The sequence below is a fragment of the Loxodonta africana genome, chromosome 19, assembly GCF_030014295.1.
Source record: "Loxodonta africana isolate mLoxAfr1 chromosome 19, mLoxAfr1.hap2, whole genome shotgun sequence".
NCBI lineage: Eukaryota > Metazoa > Chordata > Mammalia > Proboscidea > Elephantidae > Loxodonta > Loxodonta africana.
Window position 1 is genome coordinate 7,272,051 of NC_087360.1, and position 23,724 is coordinate 7,295,774.

At 49.3% G+C, this 23,724-nt stretch overlaps 1 protein-coding gene across 4 annotated transcripts in view; it reads left to right on the top strand.

The window, feature by feature from the left end:
- Positions 1-15,155, top strand: part of VPS37B (VPS37B subunit of ESCRT-I) — a 33,046-nt gene extending 17,891 nt beyond the window's left edge. The window contains exons 1-4 of one of the 4 annotated variants that reach the window (XM_064272131.1): positions 6,641-7,983; positions 9,932-10,103; positions 11,572-11,654; positions 12,603-15,155. In XM_064272131.1, coding sequence (XP_064128201.1) covers positions 7,762-7,983; positions 9,932-10,103; positions 11,572-11,654; positions 12,603-13,127 — 1,002 coding nt within the window. In that variant the 5' untranslated portion in view covers positions 6,641-7,761 and the 3' untranslated portion in view covers positions 13,128-15,155. Of the gene's footprint in view, positions 1-6,640; positions 7,984-9,931; positions 10,104-11,571; positions 11,655-12,602 lie in introns of those variants that run through there. The other 3 variants (XM_064272132.1, XM_064272133.1, XM_064272134.1) reach the window with 3 other exon arrangements.
- The last annotated feature ends 8,569 nt before the right edge of the window (positions 15,156-23,724 follow it).

Below are 23,724 nucleotides of genomic sequence, written 5' to 3' on the forward strand. Positions count from 1 at the left end.
TGCTAGGACACCAGCTCAGCATTCCAAAAGTTGGTTAAAAACAAGAAGGAGTCAAGTATTCTGTGTTTCCTATACGATCTGTATTTCAGGGGATCAATGAGATGAGGCAGGAATCTTTTACAGAAGAATTCAAGCTGGCACATGCAGAAGGTAAAATTAAGGAATTATTATTAATTTTATTAAGTGTGATTTTGGCATTGGACTCAGGGCTAAGAAGTTTTTACCCATTAGAGAGACAGACTAAAGTTTTTAAGGGTGAAACGATAAGATGCCTTGCAGTTACTTTAAATACTTAACAAGAAACCAGAACAGTGGGGGTCCAGATGAAATGAGATTGGCAGATGTTAATTGCAGAACCTGGGAGAAGGGTCCACAGGGGTTCGGTACACCAGTCTCTCTACTTTTCTTTATGTTTGAAAATATCCTCAATAAAAAGTTAAGTAAAAGATATAAATAGTGAAATTTAGATGATCATTACAACTTGAAAATAGAGAAATGATGGTAGACTAGTGAATTTCCACTCGATCCTACAGCATGAGTTTCTGCGTGATTCTGTGGCATGGTCATGTGGAAAACGCGCTTGGAGGCAGAATATCCCAGCAGCTAATGCTGTTACTGGAGGGTGACTGGCAGGTCACTTAACCGCCCTAAGAATTTTATTATCTTTCTCCTCAGTAAAATGGGGACAATATTTGTCTGTTCCAAAGAGGATTAAATGGAGCAAATGCGTGACGAGCACACAGCAAAACCCGTTGCCGTCAAGTCGATCCCAGTTCAGGTGTCCCGTAGATGTCAGCAAATGTCATTGAAATGAGCAATGTGATCAGAACATCACCAGCAACTTGTCTTGTTTGAATCTGTGAATCCACACCTGTTTTGATTTGTTTTTCTCTCGTCTCTCTGGAGCCTTTCATTAGAAGGGCCCATGTGGTCTGTGTACACAAGGCTGCAGTACTGGCTGAGCGGCGTCCCCTGGAATTGGGTGAGGCCCAGCTCACAGACCCTGTGTGCATGGATGGTCTTTACCCAGGTGGCTCTCTGGAAGGCCCGCGGGGACAGACTACCTTCTGAGCTGTGTCCCCCGAGCCTGGTACATAGAAGGTGGTTCATAGAGGTTTCTCGAATGAGTGAATGAATGAACCACTGCATAATGGCTGTTAAGAGCTATAGTCGAGGTACTGAAGTTTGTGTGTGATTTTTAAATGCATGTACAAACTGTAGTGGATCCAAAGGTATCATGATATTAATATTACTATCAAATTCTGGTACTCTTTCTGGATGGGAAAGAGAAGGCTAAAGAGAAAGGAATTACGGAAGCTGTCTCCACATACGTTCTGTTGTCTAACGTGTCTCCACGTGTGTATTGTATGTTTGACGTGTCTCCACGCGTTTTGTTGTCTAACGTGTCTCCACATGTGTATTGTATGTTTGACGTGTCTCCACGCGTTTTGTTGTCTAACGTGTCTCCACGTGTGTATTGTATGTTTGACGTGTCTCCACGCGTTTTGTATGTCTAAAGTGTTTCCCCATGTGTTGTCTGCTGCGTCTCTGCTATAATGGATAGTTCCACTGTAGAGCAATCTGTTCATAATCTTAATTTTTCCCCTTACGTTTTACTGCCAAACCATTAGAAAACTAGGAATACAAATGATTTCCCAGTCCGCGTTGTGGTTCTTTTAATAATAAGCATTAATCTATGATGTAACGGTTAAAAAATTTATTATAAACATTTAAAAAAGCTAATCACAACAGCTTAGCAAGGTTTTAAGAGTAACTCACAGATACTGGCCTGAGGCCCTGACAGGATTCTTGCAGAGTAAATTGAATAAATACTTAGCCATGTTCCCGTGTTGGGCTGGGTGCTGGGCTAGGGTCTGGCATGGGGGAGTGAGGAAGGCATAGTTCTGCCCTTACAGGACTTAAAGGTTCTCATCAGAAGAATGGGTGTCAACTCAAATGTCCTTTCATTCCATCAAGAAAATCTTTCCAGTTACAGAGTGAAACCAGTCAGAGCCGGACCTCCTTGGAACTGCCGTGTTTTTCCAAGTCTTGAAAGTTTTCCACTTGACGGATGTCTTAGTCATCCAGTGCTGCTATAACAGAAATACCACAAGTGGGCGGCTTTAACAAACAAGTTTATTCTCTCACCGTCCAGGAGGCTAGAAGTCTGAATTCAGGGAGCTGGCTCCAGGGGAAGGCTTTCTCTCTCTGTCAGCTCTCGGGGAAGGTCCTTGTCATTAATCTTGTCTGCTCGAGGAGCTTCTCAGCCCAGGGACCCTGGATCCAAGGGACGCTATTCTCCTGGCTCTTGTTTCTTGGTGGTATGAGGTCCCCCGTCTCTCTGCTCGCTTTTCTCTGTTATATCTCGGAAGAGATTGGTTTAAGGCACCACCTAATCTTGACCTCATCAGTGTAATTGCTGCTCATCCATTTTATTACTTCGTAGTGATAGGATTTACAACATACAGGGAAATCCCATCAGAAGATAAAATGGTGGACAATTATACAAGGGAATCATGACCTAACCAAGCTGACAGATGTTTTTGGGAGACACAATTCAATCCATGACAACAGGGTATAGTCACCACTTTTCTGTTGCTCTCTGTTTAGTGGAAGACATTTTGGTTTTCCTTCTCTGACAGGTTTTCCCCTTACACAGGTTCTGGCTTTCGCGCACCAGTCAGGGTCCTGGCGTACTCAGCTTGGGAGGCTTGAGAGGCGTTTAACAAAAGGACTTCTCACGCAGAGATGGCGTGGGACTGGCGTGGTGTGAGAGGCGGGGCAGGGTGCGGAAAGCCCCCAGAGGGATATCTGGGGTGGAAGGATAGGGCACTTCGCCAGCCTGCTATGACCCCCACAGGGGACCTGGGAAGTAAAGCCCTTTCCTCCGTTTCACAGTTCTCCTCTCACCCTCCATCCCTATCGCTGGATCTGACCAGAACCGGAGGGTAGGCAGCGGGTAGTGTGGTCATTATGGATTGGGTTCTTGGCCCTGGGACATAGAGCAGGGTGGGGGTGGATCTTGAGGGCACATGGAAGGTTCTAGCACTCCATTAGTTTCGTAGGGCTGCCATAACAAAGCACCACAAACCTGGGGCTGAAGACAACGGACGCTTTTTGTCACAGTTTTGGAGACTGAAAGTCCGAAATCAAGGCATCCGTGATTCCTCCCAAGGCTGTAGGCAAGAATCTGTCCCTTGTGTCTTCCAGCTTCAGGTGGCCATCTGCTTCCTTGGCTGGCAGCCTCATCACTCTGTCTCGATCCATCTTCACAGAGGAGGCTTCCTCCAATGCGTCTGTCCACGTTGTGCATCTCTTTTAAGGATGTTTGTCCTTGGAGATCGAGCCACTCTATAATCCAGGACTGTCCGCTCACCTCAGAGTCCTTCACTGATCACACTTGCAAAGACTCCTTTCCAGAGAAGGCCACATTCACAGGTTCTGGGGATTAGGACGCGGATATAATCTTTTTTGGGGCTGCCATTCAGCACCCTGTCATTCCAAGGACAGTTAGAACCCCCTCGTCACATGGTGATAACTCGTTATTTGTGTGATTCTCTTTTTAATCTGTCATTTTCAGATGACGACACTCACGTCCACTTGGCCTGCACTGCCTGCCCTACCCAGAGCCAGCACAGAAAACCCGTCTTTTGGGGATGAGTGAGCAAGTGCAGGAAAGCCAGTGGTGTGCGCAGTGCATAGACTGAAAACCACTGATTCGACACTTTACACAGGTGAACTGTGTGGGTCACAGCTCCACAAGGGAGTGGCTCAGAGAGCTTTGAGGATTTCAGCCAGGTGTGGGCTGCCCAGAGAGCTCTGAGGATTTCAGCCAGGCGCGGGCTGTCTGGTCCATTCAGAAAAGGCTCTTAGCGGTTGTATTGGGCCTGGTTAGGGTGGGGTTATAAAGCTAAGTTTTCGGGGAAGGAGGGTATTTCCAGAAGAGGAACCAGCTTGAGCAAAGTCATGGGGAATAAAACCATTTTATCTGTAGCCTTTGACCTACTGCTTATTTTCTTAACAAATTGCTCGTCAAATAAAAAACACAAATGTGATTGTTGTGTATAGATGCCAGGCTTTCTGAGGGTGGTGCTCACTGGCGGATCTGTGTTTTTATCTTCAGTAACTCAGCCCAGATTCTGAGGATAGATTGGATTTTGAGTACTTGAAGATTTCCAATATATTAAGAATTTCCATTCATTTGTTTAAATTCACCAACATAATTCAGTAATGTCATTTACTTTGTTATGATAAGGGTTACGTTATAGTGTAACGAGGGAGCAAGGAACCTCTATGAGTATTTTTCCATAAAAGTTAAGCCTCAGCTTGAAAGTGTTGACACATTTTTCTGCCCAAGTGTTTAGGAAAGCACGATTGTAATTACAGATGGAGGAGCCAGTCACTGGCCAGCTCAGATCAGAACCTCACATTGAGAAGTATCTGGTTTGGGATGCCTCCACTGGAAACCTGAGCCCTTGACCCACGCTGGCCCACGGCGCTGCTGGCCACCTTCCCATCCCTACACCTCCCCTCTGCTCACCGCATCCACATGTCATCCAGAGCAGAGCTTGTATCCGTTTTCTTCCCTAGGACCCTGTCTTAGTTATCTAGTGCTGCTGTAACAGAAATACCTGAAGTGGGTGGCTTTAACAAACAAATTTACTCTCTCACAGTTTAGGAGGCTGGAAGTTCGGATTCAGGGTGCCAGCTCCAGGGTAAGGATGCTGTGTAAGATACCTTTTTTCTTGTTATAAGCAAGGACACTTTACTTCCCTAGGACCCTTACCCTTCTGGTTCTACTAATAGTTGTTAAAACTAAAAATAATGGCTTTCCCGGAACAACTAGATGGTGCCTGGTTACCAGCACCAACTGTTGTGGCAGGGATCACGGTAGAGGGTCAGACAGAGCAGAAGAAAATGGGGAACAAAATTCAAATTCACACACACACACACAAAGACCAGGCTCGCTGGTCTGATGGACTGGAGAAACCCTGAGATTATGATCTCAGACACCCTTTTAAATCAGTACGGAAGTCACTGCTGAGGTTCACCCTTCAGCCAATGATCAGACAGGTCAATAAGGCCAACAGTAACATATGTGAGGGACGTGCTTCATAGTTCAGTCACGTACACAAGACAAACGGGCCCACCAGCCCAGAAGCAAAGACGAGCAGGCAGGAGGGGACAGGAAAACTGGACGAATGGCAACAGGGAACCCGGGGTGGAGAAGGGGAGAGTGTTGACACATCACGTGGTTGGCACCCAATGTCACAAAACAATGTGTGTCTTAATTGTTCAGTGAGAAACTAATTTGCCATGTAAACTTCCACCTAAATCACACACACACGAAATAAAAAAATAATGGCTTTATTTTTTTCTGTAAAGGTGTACACGCTTGTCATAATGAATCTAGTAGAAAGAGGAAAGTAAGATTATCACACCATTCAGACGTTGCTGTTGGTATCTTCAGGCCAGCGTCCTCCCTGGAACCTTTCTCTGCTGTGGCTCAGCAGGCAGAGAGAACGTCGTACGTGCTGTAAACGCGGCTGTTGGGGGCCTTGTTTTTCTTAGGTTCCGATGAGAAAGAGAGGCTGAAGTGAAACTGACGGTATTGCTGAAATTTAGAAGAGTGCTTCTTCACCACAGAGAGATGATTTCCTGATGGTTGAAACGATAGTCTCCCCACGGTTAAGGACAAAGACCACGTAACATACGAAGAAGCTGGAGACGCGGTTTTCCGTTCCGGCTGTCTCTCCACTCCCTGCCGCGAAGCCGAGGACGTGAGCAGTCTAATCGTTTGTAAAATGTGGTGGGCCTCTGGCTGTGTTCTCAGACTCACCGTCAGATGTGGTTACAGACGTCGGGTTCCAGTCGATCTGAGAGCCGAGCGCTGGCTGTGTGCCACTGAGAGAGGTTGCCTGACCTTGCCGCGTGGTGCCCCGCTGCCACGGTGGGGCCTGGCAGGTGGTTCTGAGCAAATGGTGTTTCCTTCCTGTTTTCTCAGACGTCGCAAGGTGGGGTTCTTTTCTCGAAGGAAAGGAATCTTGAGGATCTGAGAGTCTTTTTTACATCTAGTGCTGCATCAGGGAGCCCCCCTGGGTGGCGCAGGTGGTTAACATGCTCAGCTACAAACCGAAAAGTTGGAGGTTTGAGTACACGCAGAGGCACCTTGGAAGAGGATCTGACGATTTTCCTAAAACTCAGCCGTTGAAAACCCTGTGGAGCACGGTTCAACGCTGACCCATACGGGGTCACCATGAGGCAGAGCTGTCTCAGCAGCAGCTGGCTCAGGGCAGCATCAAAGCTGTGCTCTGGGCTGATGTGGCTGTAGGAAGAGCTTCACGAACCTCCCACCGTCAGCACCCAGATCCCATCCAGTTGGCGGGTCCTCCAGGCCCCCCGGAGCGTGCTGTGGATGTGCTCTGAGTGGGCACAGCCGATGTTTATGTGACACCATCCTAATACCCAGAGGATGTAAAAATGACAGCCCAGGAGCAGCCATCAGTGAGGGCTTTATTTGGACTCTGTTGCTACCTTGTGACTCAGGCTTTGCCTGTACACACTAGTGGCCTTTTGATTATAGTCCATGGCTTCTTCGTTCCTCTCTCCTTGGACTTTGTAATATGTAAGGTGGTTTTGATGCTCATTATGCCCTACGAAAATAAGATTTATAGGATTCCTTTTTACGGTTATAAAAAGCACTGGCTTCCAGCCCTACCTGTACTTTGGAGTCACCTGGGGCATTTGAAAACAATACCTGTGCCAGAGCCCCAATGCCTAGAGATTCTGGTTGTTTTGGGGTTGGCCTGGGCATTGGGATTTTTTAAAAGTTTCTCTTCCTCTCCCCCATGCCCCCCACCGCAAACCCCAAAACCAAACCTGTTGCCACTGAGTCAATTCTGACTTATGGCGACCCCATGTGTTACAGAGTAGAACTGCTCTATAGGGCTTTCTCGGCTATTGTCTTTATGGAAGGGGGCTGTGGTGGCACAGCGGGTAAGTGCTCAGCTGCTAACTGAAAGGCTGGTGATTTGAACCCCCCAGCCACCCCATGGAAGAAAGATGTGGCAGCTTGCTTCTATAAAGACTACAGCCTTGGAAACCTTGTGGGGTAGTTCTGTTCTGTCCTATAGGGTCAGTATAAGTCAAAATGGACTCAACGGCAATGAGTTTTTTTTTTTTTTTAGTCTTTATGGAAGTAGTTCGCCACGCTATTCTTTTGTGAGGCCACTGGGTGGGTTTGAACTGCCAGCCTTAAGGCTAGTAGTTGATTTTAAGCCACTGGAACTGAGTTCTGATGAACAGCTGGAGTTGAGAAGCCCTGCTGAGCAACAGTACTTAACAACATGCTGGCGTGCCTGTGTGTAGTGTAAATAAGCGCTGGTGCCTTTTTCAAGGTTACCTTGGGAGACCTGCCCTTGCTTAGGACTTTGGAGGAAATTCTGCTTTCGGAATTACCCTCTGGTCCAGTGTGAGAGCCCACGAAAACAGTCTCAGATGACTTAGTATGGGGGCCCACCTGTTGCATGTGGGATTTGGGGCATTTAGTGCTTGACAAGCACAGCTTCTTGTTATTTTTTTTCATTCAACAGATATTTGCTGAGCAGCTGGCATGTGCCAGGTGCTCGGTCTGTGACAGACAACGGGATACTGCCTTCCGGAGTTTCTGTTCCCCTGGGGGAGAGGGGTGTGGATAGTGAGAAACAAATTTAATGATCACCGATGGCAATTCTCCATTTCTAGAATTTGGTCTTTTCGAGAATGTTGTGTATGTGGCCGGTTGGAGGATGTGGCCTGCTGGGAGTGGCTTCCTTTGCTCAGCACACCGCTGCTCTGGAGGTTCATCCAGGTTGTAGTTCTTTTGGGTGGTTCCTTTTCATTGCTGGTTCGGAGGTGTGGCAGGGCCGCAGTTCGCTTAACCATTCACCTGTCGAGGGACACCTGGGTCGCCTCAAGTTTTGGGCTGTTGCAGGTGAAGCTGCTGTGAGTGCTCAGTACAGGTGTTTGTGTGAACACAGCTCTCGTTTCTCCGGGATGGAAGCCCAGGAGTGCTGTTGCCGGGTCACGGGGTGGTTTCATGCTGTGTTTTGTATGAAGCCGAAGCCGCCAACTTGTCCCAGAGTGGCTGCACGGTGGTTTGTGTTTGCTTGTTCTTCTAAGTGGCTTAGCAACTGAAAGAAGGTCTCCATGCCCTGTCTATAAAGCAGGTAGAGGTGGGCTGCCCTGGTTTAGGGGGATGGCCCGGGAGTCCCCGCCCCAGGAGGGCTCCTCAGCTACCGCTCCATCCTGCTGTCCCAGGAACCCAGCTTAAGCCAGGTCTTTCCAGCCCCGGGGTTCTCTTCACTTACTACGGCAGCAGGAAGAGATGATGGTATTTCTCCCGCCTGAAATGTGGGGACATTTCAGCTTTCGTAGTATGGAGCTGGGGAGCCCTGGTGGCACAGTGGTAAAAGCGCTCAGCTGCTAACCGAAAGGTTGGCAGTTCCAACTGACCAGCCGCTCCGCGAGAGAAAGATGGGGCAATCTGCTTCCGGAAAGATGACAGCCTTTGAAACCCAGTGGGGCAGTTCTGTTGTCCTGTAGGGTCCCTAGGAGTTGGAATTGACTCGATGGCAGTGGGTTTTGTTTTGTTTTATCCTGTGGAGCTGGGGGTTTGCTTTTCATTTTAACCTCAGTCCTTTGTTTTGTGCTGAGCCTAATTTGTGGGGTCCTTTTTTTTTGGGCCCAGTTTGTGTGTCAGGAGAGAGAGGCTGCGAGTCCCCCAGTACAGCCCTGCAGCTCGGTGGCTGTGGGGCCCCGGATGGAGGCATGCATCCAAGGGCTGGCTCTTTGTTCTCCTACTTAAGCCGCCTGTGTGCCTCCAGAGTGCCCTGGGGAGTGTGCAAGAGCAAGAAGTGAGGAAGTGAGGAGGGCTAGAGGGGCGGGGTGGCCAGCAGTCAGGAATCTGCTAAAACCGGCTGAGAGGAAGGAAGTTGCAGCTCAAATAAACTGGGTGGGGGTGGGAGAAAATATTAAGGGGAGAATGAGTTGACTGGGGTGGGGTCAGAAGACCCTGGCAGAGAGAAACACTGACAAAAACGGGGTGAGGAATTGTGTGCCATTGAATTTGAAATTCAGAAAGTAAGGTTGCTGTGGTGCAAGAAGTAGCTCGAGGGGGAGTGAGAAGGGAAGCCGGAGCACGGGTGTGTTTGTGCTTCTCTTGTTTTCTTTAACGTCCTGTGGCTAAGCTTCGTCAGACACGTCCTTCTTAACCCTCAGCTCGTACCCGAGGTCTGGCCAGATGGGCCCCTGTCTTACCCAGTAGCCTGCCATCTCTGGGAAGGCCAGGGGAAACCCTTGTTGGGCAGAGTAAGCCTCCTGCTTTGTGTCAGCTTCTCTAAGGGACCGCTAGCCAGGAGCTGGGCCGACTGGGTGGCTGGGGAGAGAACAGAGAAGGGGGGTCACTTTAAGTGAAATCAGTTCTCACGGCCTCCAGCTTTCTCCTTTGATCTCCAACCCCTGGGTTCTTAAGCCTGAGTTCACATCATGCCAACTGGTCCTCCTCAGATAAATGTGATTCATTCACTTCTGGAGTAGCAGAAATTTGTTTTTTTAAAAAGCCTAGCTCTGAATCTTCACAGCTGTTTAGTTTTGCAAGAACAATGGCAGTAGTAAAGAATTCAAGTCACAGTGCCGCTATTGAAATAAAAGCTCCGGACGGAGTCACGGGGTGAGGCCAGTCCTGAAGGCTCGCTGCACAGGAAGTCGGCATTGTCCGAACCAGAAATCCAAGGGGCTGGAGGCAGGCTGGTAGAGGCTGCCTCGCGTGGTGTCAGCCGGGAGACCCAGGAAACTGGAGCAGATGCGCTGGGCTGTGGGGGCCGGGTGGGGACGCCTGGGACCAGCCGTGGACTAACCTGCTATCGGCTCTCATCTCGTGTGTTGTTTGCAGACACAGAGTGTGCAGCTTAACAAAGAAATGACGCTCACCAGCAACCGAAGCCTGGCAGAAGGGAACCTGTTGTACCAGCCACGACTGGACAGTCTGAAAGCAAGTCTGACCCAAAAATACCAGGAACTCCAGGTGCTATTTGAAGCCTATCAGATAAAGAAGACCAAACTTGGTAACTTTCTCAGGGTGGTCTTTCCAAGAATAAAGAATTGAGGGAAGGGTAAACTGTCAAATTCCTGCCCTTCCAGGAAAGGAGTGTTATTAAGGGAAATTTCAGGCTGAGACAGTGACTCTTTTGCAGTGAAGAGATAGTTTATGTATAGAATGGCATCACCAAATTAGAAAAGAAACAACCACTTCTTTTATTCAAGACTTCTCCCAACAGCATGGAAGAAAATGGCAGCTTTCTGAATGCTAACGTTCAACCGCTGTTTTATCCTGTGACGTTTGGTCCTCACAGTTAATGATGAAAAATATCACTGACTGGAACATTTTACTGTGTCACACTTTAAATTGCAGCCCTTGTGAAGAGCCCAGAACGCTTTTGCTAGCTTGCAAAGGGGCATTTGGATTAAGGGTGGCTGGGTTAAAATCACCACCTATAGGGAGGCTTACAGTGATGTTTGAGGTCTGCTGTGACCCACTTCCATTATCTCTGTGACTTCAGTACAAACTTGATCCAACACAGCAGCCAGAAGGGCCAAGAGTCACAGTCTGGCAGTAGATGCCAAGCGTAGGGGACATGATGGGGCTCCTTACATCGCTGGTGGGAATGCAGGTTGGTTAAACCACCCTGGAAAAGCCGTTTGGCAGTACCTCCTAAAATTAACCACACGCGTGTTCTGCGATGCGGCAGTTCCACGCCTGGGTACATGCCCTACAGAAATGGGTGTTTATGCCCATCAAATGACGTGTACAAAAATGTTAGCTGAAGCCAAAGTTTGGAAAGACCAAATGTCCATCTGCAGAATGTTGGGTAGTAAATTGTGATAGCCATACAATGGAATCCTACACAGCATTGAAAAGAAATGAGCTGCTGACACATGCGGGCACACGGGTGATGTCAGACACTTAGCATGGTGTGGAAGCAGCCAGTCGCAGAGCAGACAGCTAATCAGGGTGAGGTGAGCATAGGAGTTACCTTTGCGGGGGTATGGTCTGGAGGTGAGCCTGAGGGAACCTTCTGGAACTGTCCTATATCCTGACCTGAGTGGTAGTTACTTGGCTTGATGCGTATGTAAATATTCAAGTCATACACTTAAGATTTGTGTACCACATGTAGGGAATCGGCACAGTGGAAAGGAAATGTAAAGGTGTGTGTCCTTCGGTGTTTCTCTAACATACTCAGAAGGGGCCAGGGCTGTCGGGTCACAGTGAGGGGCCCTGGTGCTGTGCTGCGGGTGCCACCCCATCCCCCTCTGGGCACGTGTGTTTTGTGGGTCGCTCCTCATGGACTGGAAGGCCTTTCCTTCCAGCTTCCTGAGAAATCAGCTGTCAGTAGGCAGAACTCGTGCATAATGGGCCTTCATTTGGAAGGGAAATGGGAAGTGGTCTGGACGAGCTGGTCATTCTGTGGGGCCGGGGGCACTGTGGTTCTCAGGTTGGATGTCCCCTCACCTCACGTCTCTTGCCATTTACAGATAAACAATCGAATAACGCTTCCTTGGAGACCCTGCTGGCACTTCTTCAAGCTGAAGGGGCCAAGATTGAGGAAGACACGGAGGTAAGGCCAGTTCTTGGGCCTTTGGTCTCCCTGGGCAGTGAGCAGGCCCAGTTCTTCCGGGGACATGAGTGCCATACGTCCTTGCCAGGAGTGTGAGTCTAGGCAGGGCCCAGCGCAGCTGGAGCTGCAGGCTCAGGGCGTGTAGAGAGAGCTGGGCTACCTGTGAGCTGGACCTGCCGGCTTGGGACAGTGCTAGGCTGGGCTTTGGGGGAGCAGCAGGTGGCGTAGTCCCCAGTGAGGTGTTCACACTGTGCTGCTGAGTCAGAGCTGACCCCAGGGGTGCTGGTGGCTTAGTTTCCATCTGCTCTGTGTGTGTCTGAGTCCGCGGGCGGTCACAGTGCCTTCTGGAGTGGCCAGCTGAGTGCTGCAGGGCTGAGCCTTGCTAAGGAAGGAAGGAAATGAGTCTGAGACTGTGCGCTAAACTGTTTGTGCCACCCAGGGACTCCATAGTGTAGCCCAAAGGTGTCTGGAGTTGGGGCTGGCACTATTGCTAAGATTAGGCTGCTGGTCCTTGTCCAGGGTTACAGCTAAGGGGCAGCCGAGTATGAAGGAAGAGAAAATTGGCCTCCAGCTGGCCCGATGAGGGAGGGCAGAGACTGGGTGCGGTGTGACGCTCTTGGTGCCGCGAGAGCCCCTTCATCTTCAGGACCCCTGCCTGTCCTTGCTTGTGGTGGAGGGGCAGACAGGAGGTGCCCTGCCTACCTCTCGCCAGCTTTTGGGCTCAGGTGGATCCCTGCCTACCGCTGGAGCAGTCACTCTGCCAGGCGGTGGGGCCCCAGGCTGTGCCTCCTGGGGTGACAGTGAGGACACTTCAGGGTGGTCACCAGGACAAGGGGGCTGGTGTCGGGAGGAAGCTGGGATGTTGCCCCTCCTCATGTGGCTGTTCTTGGCACCCTGAGTGGTGTAGGGAGCTCTCTTCCTGATGGCTGACATGTCCCCATAACCCAGTGTCACTGCGTCTTTCAGAACATGGCGGAGAAGTTCCTTGATGGAGAGCTTTCTCTAGACTCCTTCATTGACGTCTATCAGAGTAAGCGGAAGCTGGCCCACATGCGGAGAGTTAAAATTGAGAAACTCCAGGAGATGGTGCTGAAGGGGCAGAAACTCCCACAGGCCCCGGCCCCGCTGCCACCCAGGGTGCCCGAGCCTGCGCTTGCCACCCCCCTGTCCTACCCCGCCCCCGAGGCCAGCGGGCCGCTCGCTGTTGTGCCACGGCGCGTCCCCCCTCCGCCACCCCCGGTGCCAACAGGATGCTTAGCCACACCGTTCGCAGCCGCCACGGGCTTGGGACAGGCCCTTCCGTACGCTGGATTGCAGTGCCCTCCACTGCCCCCCCGAGTGGGCCTCTCATCTGCCGGCTTTCCCCACCAGCAGGGCTTCTCCGCACAGTTCGTGTCGCCGTACCCGCCTGCCCTCCCTCAACGGCCCCCGCCCCGGCTGCCCCCGCACCAGCCGGGCTTCATCCTCCAGTGAGTGACCCGTCTCTCCTGAGACTCGCCTGCCGGTGGCGTCTGCAGGCCTTTGCACGCATGAGAGGGCACGTCGCTGGGCTGCGGATCCTGGCCACCGTGGCCTATGGTGTTAGAGTTGAGCTGTGGGGGCCGCCTGCAGACTGGCACCCTGCATGGGGGCAGGGTGCAGCCTCAGTGTGCTTCCCAGATATTTTCGTGTCAGTGAACTTGGGAGCTAAAAAACCCTTCCGCCCCGTCCCGTTTAGAACCTGGTCCTCCCGTCGCAGCTCACGAATTGTCGTTCATTTGGCTCCTTCATCAGGTTTATTCTGAAAGGCTGTCCTGTGGGCCCTGGCAGGGCCAGCTGGAAGGTGCCCCCCAGCCCCAGCGGGCGGTCGTGCTGTCTGTGAACCTGGGGGTCACCCTCCCAATCTCCTGTCCGCCCTGACCCCGGCTGCTTGTGAGAGGCCCGAGAGCCACCGTGGAGTCTGCGCCGGGCCAGCCACCGCGCCTGGAGCGGGCTGGTAGAGGAGCTGGGAGCGGTTCTCGCCCAGCAGCCGGGCCTGGTGCTGCCTCAGCTCCGTGCCAGCCTGGCGTGTTTCTGCCCGATGTGGGCCCCTGGTGTTTTACTCTTTGTGTACTTTCACTCTTTTGTATTGGCTAGAAACCTTTTTGACACTCGTGAGATTATTCAGGGAAACTATAAAAAATGCACATCTTATCCTGAGCAGGCTGAGCAGCGGATGAAGTGGGTGCAATGTCCTTTCTTGTAAGTGGTGCACAGTCCCCCTGCGGTGCCCGTGCTGTGCCTTAGCGCCACCTGGTGCCAGGATTGGGCCGGGAGGGGCCGCCAGGCGCCCCTTCCTCCAGGGTTGGGTATACCTTGGCGGGCTGTGCCTGCCAGACCCCAGAGCAGAGTGGTTCTGCTTTCAGGGAGGAAGGGCTTGTTCACGCTCATTGTTTGGTTACAGGCGGGAGGACGGTCCTGCCGCTGCCAGCCAGGATCCGCTTAGCCAACGTTCCCTGCCTCTGGCTGGCTGCCGCCTTGGGCAGCAGCGGGTTGTGGGGCTGGGCAGGGATGGTGTGGGGTGCGCTCTGAGAAGCGTTTTGTCTTGGAGAAGGCCCGGCTCCCAGGCTCTTCACCTTGCAGGCACACGTACGTTTTGACAGATGAAGGCCTGGGTGCTCGTTGGAGTTCGTGACACCTCATCCTGTCACCTGTTAGACAGCCGGCCCCTAATGATCCCCGCCTAGCTGGCTGCTGCCCAGGGTGACAGAATCTCACAGGGCAGAGGTGGTCTGCTCAGGAGTGCCACGGGTGGGGCTGCCAACCTTCGTACTCAGTGATCCTCTGCTCTGCTCCTGGACTTGAACTCTACTGTATTGTAACTTTTTTAAACAAAACTGTACAGGACATTCAGCGCCACGCCAATTGGGTGGGCTCACCCCGTCCTGGAACCTCGGGAACTGGTGCCACTTGCTCCTAGGATACCTCTGTGGCTGCCCGCCGCCGCCAAGATGCCCAGCCTGGCAGCAGAGCCGGCGCCAGAAGTGTGAGCACAGCTGTGGGTGTTGTGAAGGGGCCACGGCTGAAGCTGTGCTCTGAGGCTGTGGGACCTTTTAATGAACAAATGTCTTCCTAACAATCCTGTCGCTTACTTACTTGGGGACCTTCGTCATGGAGTGGTTCTGAAATGTCAGTGAGCAAAGTTCCAGCAGTAAACGGATTGGTCGGGCTAGTGCTGAAGTTAAATACAAAGCACCCACCTGAGACCACCCAAGTGTCCACCTTGGGTCAGGCCCCCGGCACCGGCAGCAGGGCCTTATCCTGTACGTTTACGTTCCAGTAAACATCAGGGAAGGGCAGCAAGGAGCACGGCACGTCTCCCCCAACCCCGCTCCCACCCCATAGGAGAGCGTGTCTTTAGGGCCACCGCCCTGCCGGGGACTCTGGGCCTCTGTTCACAGTGTCACCACTGTGTGCTGTACAGCCAATGGAAACTCAAGTTACGATGTTCTCTGGTTATTTCAAATAAATGGTAGAATTCCAGCGGCTCTGACTTTTTGTGTGTGCTTCTTTTGTTGTGGCAAAATATACATAATATAAAATTTTCCACTTTAGCCATTTTTAAGTATGTAATACAGTGGCATTAATTATATTCACAGTATTATGGAACCGTCACCATTTACTTCCAGAACTTTTTCATCCAAATAGAATTGGGAGCCGATTTGAAGGCAGAGCCAGGAGGATTTGCTGGTGGAGTGGGTGTGATGCGTTCGAGAAGGGTCGGGAAGACTGCTGGATTTCTGGCCAACGTTGGACAGCAGAGGACAGTGTGTCCCCACTAATAGGAAGGTGGGGAATGGCTCTCAGGCCTTGGGGGTGTTGGGGGCAGGATAGGCTGGCCTCCAGAGGTCAGTGAGTAGCTGTTTGCTGCCATCAGGTTGGTCCCCAACTCGTGGTGACCCCATGCTCTTATAGGGTTTTCATTGGCTGATAATTTCAGTAGATCGCCTGGCCTTTCTTCCTCATCTTTCTTACAAAGCTGATGTTTTGGTTTTGGGTCCTGCTGGCAGGTGTTTCAAGGGTGCAGAGTGGGACCTGCCGTCCCAAGGCTAATGGGGTCAAATGGGGCCTTGCCTGGTGCCCAGGAGCTTCTTCCCTATCAGGCTGGGAAGTGAGGGCTCTAGGCCCAGAAGCTCATTGCCCTGGATTGAGCTGTGTGTGAGCCATGTTGCCTCTGAGGCAGGGGGCTTCCCCTCAACATACCGGTGGTGATGCAAGGAGCCCCCCAAGCAGCCCTGAGCTCACCCCTCACCCCTCCTATCCCCTGCACAGAGGCAGCCAGGGTGGGAGCAGGTGGCCCATCTCACCCACGAGGAAGCTTGTGGCTGGAACAGCTGGCTGAGAACCAGCATGCAGGCCCCAAGTCACTTCTCTCCCCCTGGCTTGTGTGTTGTTTTACTCCTCAAATGTTGGTGACTTGGAGTTGGGGGGGTGCTGGGAGGGGTCCTGAGGAAAGTGAGGCCAAGGCTCCCCTCACTGAGCTGTCCTTGCAAGGGGGTTGCTCCTGGGGTGTTGCAAGGCCAGCTGTGCTACCAGGAACCTAGAGGCTTTTCTTTTTTTTTTTGGTAACTATATGTAACATAATATTTGGTATTTTAACATTTTATATGTACAATTCAGTGACATTATGTTCATCATGTTCAACCATTAACCACTGCCCGTTTCCAAATTTTTCCAACACTCTTTCCTCAATGGATGGACTGAACACCCTGGTTGAAAATCAGTTGACCATAGATGTACATGTTTATTTCTGGACTCTAAGTTCTATTCCACCGGTCTGTATGTCTGTCAGTATGCCAGTACCAGGCTGTTTTGATTACTGTAGCTTTGTAATATGTTTTGAGATTGGAAAATGTGAGTCCTTCTATTATCATGTTCTTTTTTTTTCACGGTTGCTTTGGCTATTTGGGGCCTCTCACATTTCCATATAAATTTGAGGATTGCCTTTTTCATTTCTGCAAAGAAGGCCTTTGGAATTTTGATTGGAATTTGCATTGAGCTATAGATTGCTTTAGATAGTATTAACATCTTAACAATATGAAGGGTTCCTATCCATAACCCGAAACCCTGGCGGTGTAGTGGTTAAGTGCTACGGCTGCTAACCAAAGGGTCAGCAGTTCGAATCCGCCAGGCGCTCCTCGGAAACTCTATGGGCAGCACTACTCTGTCCTATAGGGTTGTTATGAGTCAGAATCGACTTGATAGGACTGGGTTTGGTTTTGGTTTTATCCATGACCCTAGTGGTGCAGTAGTTAAGAACTCAGCTGCTAACCAGAAGGTCGGCAGTTCAAAACCACCAGCATCTCGATGGGAGAAAGATGTGGCAGTCTGCTTCGTGGAGATTTACAGCCTTGGAAGCCCTATGGGATTGCTGTGAGTCAGAATCGACATGATGGCAGTGGGTCTTTGGTTTTATTGTCTTTCAGTAATGTTTTATACTTTCAGTGTGTAAATTTTCCACTTCCTTGGTTATATTTATTCCCAGGTATTTTATTCTTCTAGATGCTATTGTAAATGCAACTGTTTCTTTAACTTCTTTTTCGGTTTGCTCACTGCTGTTGCATAAAAACCTCTGATTTTTGTGTGTTGACCTTGTATCCTGCTGTTTTGATGAATTTACTTACTAGCTCTAGTAGCTTTCTTGTGGGTTTTTTGGGGTTTTCTATATATAGGAACAAGAGTTAGAATTGACAGTGGGGCTTTTTATTTTTTTTAAATTGTGAAAAGGGATAGTTTTTACTTCTGTTTTCACCATTTGGATACCTTTTATTTATTTCTCTTGCCTAATTGCTCTGACTAGAACTTCCAGTACCATATTGAATAGCAGTGATGACAGCAGGTGTCCTTGTCTTGTTCCTGACCCTAAGGGAAGAGCTTGCGGTCTGTATTGGTTCTGACGTTGTCAGCTGTCGCCCAGTTGATGCCCCGTGTGTGCGGAGGAGAACTGCTCCGTAGCGCTTTTAAAGCTTTGACTTTTGGGAAGCAGACTGCCAAGGCTTTCTTCTGAGGTGCCACTGGGTGTGTTCAAACCACCAGCCTTTTGGTTAACAATTTGCACCATCCGGGGACTCTGAGTGTGTTGTTGGCTGTGGGTTTTTCATAAATATCCTTTATCTGATTGAGGAATTTCCCTTCTTTTCCTAGCTTGTTGAGTATTTTCATCATGAAAGGGTGTTGAATTTTGTCAAATACCTTCTTCGCATTGGTTTGTTCTATTACTGTGGTGTATTACATTGACTGGTTTTCTAATGTTGAATCATCCTTGCATTCCTGGGATAGATTCCACTTGATCGTAGTGGATAATCCTTTTAATGTGCTTTGGATTCAGTTTGCTGGTATTCTGTTGAGGATTTTTTTCACCTGTTGCTTTAGGCTAGGTTCTTTAGAGAAACAAAACCAGTAAAGCGTATAAATATATAGAGAGAGATTTATATCAAGGAGACAGCTCATGCAGTTGTAGGGATTGGAACGTCCTAAGTCCTTGGATCAGGATAGAGACGTTTCCCAATTCATGGAGCCACAGAAGCTGGAGAACCCAAGATGAGCAGGTCAGAGAGCAGGGCTCCTGCTCACAGGCTGTGATAGTCGAGGAATTCCCAAGGTTGGCAGGCAAGATTGCAAGGTTTTTCCTGAGTCACGTTAGCTGCAGGGGCTGGCGAACTGGATAGGCAGTCCAGGGAGCAGGACTCTGTCTCTCGGGCTGTAAAGATTGATGAATCCCAAGATGGACAGGTAAGCTGCTAGCTCCAGTCCCAAGAACCAGGGGTCAGACAAGAGACAGCTGCTGGATCCAGAACAAGCCGACAACCTTTGTAAGGCAAGCAGGAAGGAAGTAGGCGGAGGCGGAGAGATGAAGCCCGAGGAGGTGGTGAGCCGCCACAGGCCTCACCCCCGCTGGTACCACTCAGCAGATTCCATCATGGGGGTGATCACAGATCAGATTTCAACAGGGAAGTGATCACAACATTATATAACTGGCAAAACACTGAGAATCATGGCCCAGCCAAGTTGACGCACAATCTTAATCATCACAGTCCGCCCCTTGTCACCTTGGCATCTGTACACATCTCCCCAAACCATACACAATCTCTGAATAAACACAATTACAAAGTTATACTTGCGCCTAACATGATACAACTAACACACATAAGCCAAAAATGCACTAGCCCTGTTTACGTCTTACATTTTATAAGTGAAGAAAACAAAAATATCTGATGCACACATACAAAGCAGAAATACTCGTAACAATGACAGTCCTCGTTCATGCAACTGGTCACGTGGTCATAACTGGTGTTTAAAACTACTTTCTTCCCCCACCTATTCTGTATTCCCTTTACCCTCACCAAACACCTCAACTGGTCATGGTTCTTTGCCTGGTGAGGTGATCCGAACCTTCATTCCTGAAGGGTCTGGGCCATCAGTAGTCATGTTGGAATTGGGTTGCTGTAGTTTTCCATTGACTTTAATCACAGGACATGGTAGTACTGCGACACCCTAAGGGATCTCCTGCATTCCAGACATACTCATCTTTACCTCCATTATGTAATATCAGTCTGATTTCCTCTTGAGAGTCTGGATCAATCACACCAGCCAGCATGGTAAGTCCCTTCTTCGCCTGTTGATCCAGAGGCCAGGTGGCATTCTTAGCTTCCAGTTCAGTGGAATCAGTGATGCGTCTCCAGGTGGGAGCATTCCTCCCTTTGGAACTAAGACCTCTCGCCCTGCAGAGCATAAGGTTGTGGGGACAGGAAGCAGAAATCTCACAAGTGGGTCACTAGGTCCCAGAAAAGGGCTGTAGTGCTGCCACTGTCCACTTTCAAGGGGTGCCTGCTTATGGTGCAGAACCATCTGTAAACCAGGCACGAGTTTTCTCTTCTTCAGTCAACTCGTCATAGGGAACTCCCCATGAGGCCGTAGGTGCAGAGATGGAAGGTAATGTGACGGGAGTGGAGACCATGGGCTTTTGGGCCACTTCCTCATACAATTTACTTGTGCCTTCAAGTCCTGCTCGGGCCCAGTCTCGTATATACCACTTCATTTAATGATGGAGTACTGCTGTGCACTTCCAGCTTTATGACTCGGGGGGTCAGACAACACCCAGTTCATGATGGGCAGCTCAGGCTGCCTGGTGACTTGGTGTCCCACAGTTAAGCGTTCAGCCTCTGCTAAGGCCCGGTAACAAGCCAAAAGTTGTTTCTCAGAAGGAGAGTAGTTACCTGCAGAGAATGGCAGGGATTAGCTCCAAAATCGTAAGGGCCTAGGCTGGGACTCACCAATAGGGGCCTGCCAGTGACTCCAAACAGCATCTCTATCTGCCACAGACACTTCAAGCACCATCGGGTCAGCTGGATCATATGGCCCAAGTGGCAATGCGGCTTGCACAGCAGCCTGAACCTGTTGTAGAACCTTCTCTTGCTCTGAGCCCCACTCAAAACTAGCAGCTTTTCTAGTCTCCTAATAGGCCCAATGAGCAGCACACCCAAATGTGGAATATGTTGCCTCCGAAATCCAAAGAGGCCCACTAGGCGCTGTGCCTCCTTTTTAGTTGTCGGAGTAGCCAGATGCAATAACATCCTTCACTTTAGAAGGAATATCTCGACATGCCCCACACCACTGGCCCCCTAGAAATTTCACTGAGGTGGAGGGCGTCTGAATTTTTGTAGGATTAATTTACCATCCTCTAGCACGCAAATGTTTTACCAGTAAGTCCAGAGTCATTGACACTTCTTCCTTACTAGGTCCAGTCAGCATAATATCATCAGTGTAATGGACCAGTGTGACGTCTTGTGGAAGGGAAAGGCAGTCAAGTTCCCTGCGGACTAAATTATGCCATAGGGCTGGAGAGTTGATGTAGCACTGAGGTAGGCAGGTGAAGGTGTATTGCTGGCCTTGCCAGCTGAAGGCAAACTGCTTCTGGTGGCCCTTCAAGACAGGTATGGAGAAAAAGGCCCTAGCCAGATCAACAGCTGCATCTCAGGTACCAGGAGATGGATTAATTTTCTCAAGCAGTGAAGCAACACCTGGAACAGCAGCTGCAGTTGGAGTCACCACCTCGTTACGTTTTCGGTAATCTACTGCCATTCTCCAAGATCCATCTGTTTTTTGCACAGGCCAAATAGGTGAGCTGAATGGGGACGTGGTGGGAGCCATCCCACCCCTGCATCCTGCAAGTCCTTGATGGTGGCAGTAATCTCTGCAGTCCCTCCAGGAATGCGGTATTGCTTCTGGTTTCCTGGTTTCCTGGGTAGGAGCAGTTCTACTGGCTTCCACTTGGCTTTTCCTACCATAACTGCCCTTACTCCATTTGTCAGGGACCCCATATGGGGGTTCTGCCAATTGCTGAATATATCTACTCTAATTATGCATTCTGGAACTGAGGAAATAACTACAGGATGGGTTTGGGGACCCACTGGACTTACTGTGAAATGGACGTGAGTCAAGACTTCATTAATAACCTGACCTCCATATGACCCTACTGACTGGTGGACCACAGTGACCTTTTGAGTCTCCTGGAATTAACGTCAGTTCAGAGCCAGTGTCCAGTAATCCCCGAAAAGTCTGATTATTTCCTTTTCCCCAATGAATAGGCACTCTCTTAAAAGACCATAGATCCCTTTGGGGAAGGCTGGGAGAGAGATTAACAATATAAATTTTTGTCAGTGTATTGGAGTCCTTCCTCAAGGGGATATGGCCTCCCTGTCATTGAAGGGGTTGTAGGTTTTTAAATTTGGTCAAGTCGGAATTGAGAGATCATGACTCTCTATTCTGGCGATTTGAGTTAGACTGCTGTTCACCTGACCTAGAATTCATCCGTTTATACAGACAAGTAAATATTTAGTAGGTTTCCCATCTATTTCACTCCTAGAGACGCTGTGACTACGTAGCCAGTGCCATAAGCCCATACGAGTCAGACCATTCTGATTACCGCTTTGACTTCACTGTCCATTACTGTAACCACACCCACCTTGTCTTTGTCGATTGAGCAGCCACCTGGCTGCTGCAACCATGACGTCCAGTCAGCCCCATTGTAACTAGGTGTCTTAATTCAGTTAGGGCAGTTCCCACTGCCAAACCTTATTTACATAAAATAGCAATCACAGCAGTCTTTGAGGTTGCTGGAACTCCCGTCACAAATTTGTTCCTCACAGTTGTGGTAAAAAGCATGTCCTCTGGGCACTCCACGTGTGGGTCTGTGGGTCTAACCTGATAAATCCACTTTAGCATGCCAATTTCCCTAAGCCTTTGGATACTTTCTTCTATAGGACACCAAAGCAGGTCTGGTACTTCAGCTTGGTTTAGTGTAGGCCACCGTGTAACCCATGCTTCAGCCGCCCCGCCAGACAAACAGATCCTTTCCTAACATCTTGAGCTGAAAGACTGAAGAATCGGTGCTTAGTGGACCCATATCAATAAACTCAGACGGATCCATCTTTACGTTCCTTGCATCATAATCTTTGGGAGGCCGCTCCTTCGTTCTGTCAAGCCAGCTGCTTCACCCGTATTCATAAGGGAAATCGGTCTGTAGTTTTCTTGTGTGGCCTTTAGCTTTGGTGTCGGAATAACGCTCGCCTCACAGAATGAGTCAGGAAGTGGTCCCTCCTCTTTATTTTTTTGGAAAAGTTTGAGTAGGATTGGGGGGGGGGGTCACTTTTTCTGTAAATACGTGGTGGAATTCCCCAGTGAAGCCATCTGCTCCAGGACTTCACTTTTTGAGATTACTGATGCAGTGTTTTCACTTGTCATGGGTTTGTTGAGATCTTGTATTTCTTCTTTTTGTGGTGAAAGTATACATAACAAAATACATACCGGTTTAACAACTTGTACGTGTATAATGCAGTGACATTGATTACATTCTTCAAGTTGCGCAACCGTTCTTGCTATCCTTTTCCAAATTATTCTACCACCATTAGTATAACCTCACTGCCCCCTAAGCACAGACTTCCCTGGTACCACTCATAATTTTTGGTTCTGTATGTTTGCTTATTTCATGTAACAGATGATACAGTTTGAGTCTCTTTGTGATTGACTAATTTCGCTTGGCAGAATGTTTTCAAGGTTCGTCCAGGTTGTGGCGTGCATCAGGACTTGATTTCTTTTTATAGCCAAGTAATACAATAGTCCATCGTATGTACAGCCCACATTTTGTGTATCTGTTTATAAATTGATGGACGTTTCGGTTGTGTCCGCCTTTTTTGGCTCTTGTGAATCGTGCTGCTGTGAACATTGGTGTGTCTGTGCACGTGGCTGCTGTCAAGTCTACCTAAGAGCAGAATAGCTGGGTCCGTGGCAGTTTTAGGTTCAGTTTTTGAGGAGCCACCAAACTTTTCCACAGCAGTTGCACCATTTTACATTCCCACAAGCAGTGGATGAGGGTTCCAGTTTCTCTACAACCTCGGCAACACCTGTAGTTTGTTTATTTTTGTGGTGAAAAATTTTATTGTGCTTTAAGTGGAAGTTTACAAATCAAGTCAGTCTCTCGTACAAAAATTTATATACACCTTGCTATATACTCCTAATTGCTCTCCCCCTAATGAGACAGCACACTCCTTCCCTCCACTCTCTCTTGTGTCCATTCGGCCAGCTGCTGACCCCTCTGCTCTCTAATCTGCCCTCCAGACAGGAGATGCCAACATAGTCTTATGTGTCTACTTCACCCAAGAAGCTCATTCTTCACCAGTATCATTTTCTAGGTTTTTTTTTTTTTAAAATTGTGCTGGAAATATACAGAACAAATCGTACACCAGTTCAATAATTTATGTGTGTACGATTCAGTGACACTATTATGCTCTTCAAGTTGTGCAGCCATTCTGTCTTTTTCCAAATTATCCCACCACTGTTACATTCTGTGGTCTGTGTCATGGATTGAATTGTGTCCCCCCAAAATATGTATCAACTCGACTAGGCAATGATTCCCAGTATTGTGTGGTTGCCCTCCATTTTGTGATCTGATGTAATTATCCTGCATACTGTGACATGTTCTAAATCCTGATGCCTACGTGTTAATGAGGCAGGATCAGGGTGGGGTGTATCTTGAGTCACAGCCTTATAAGAG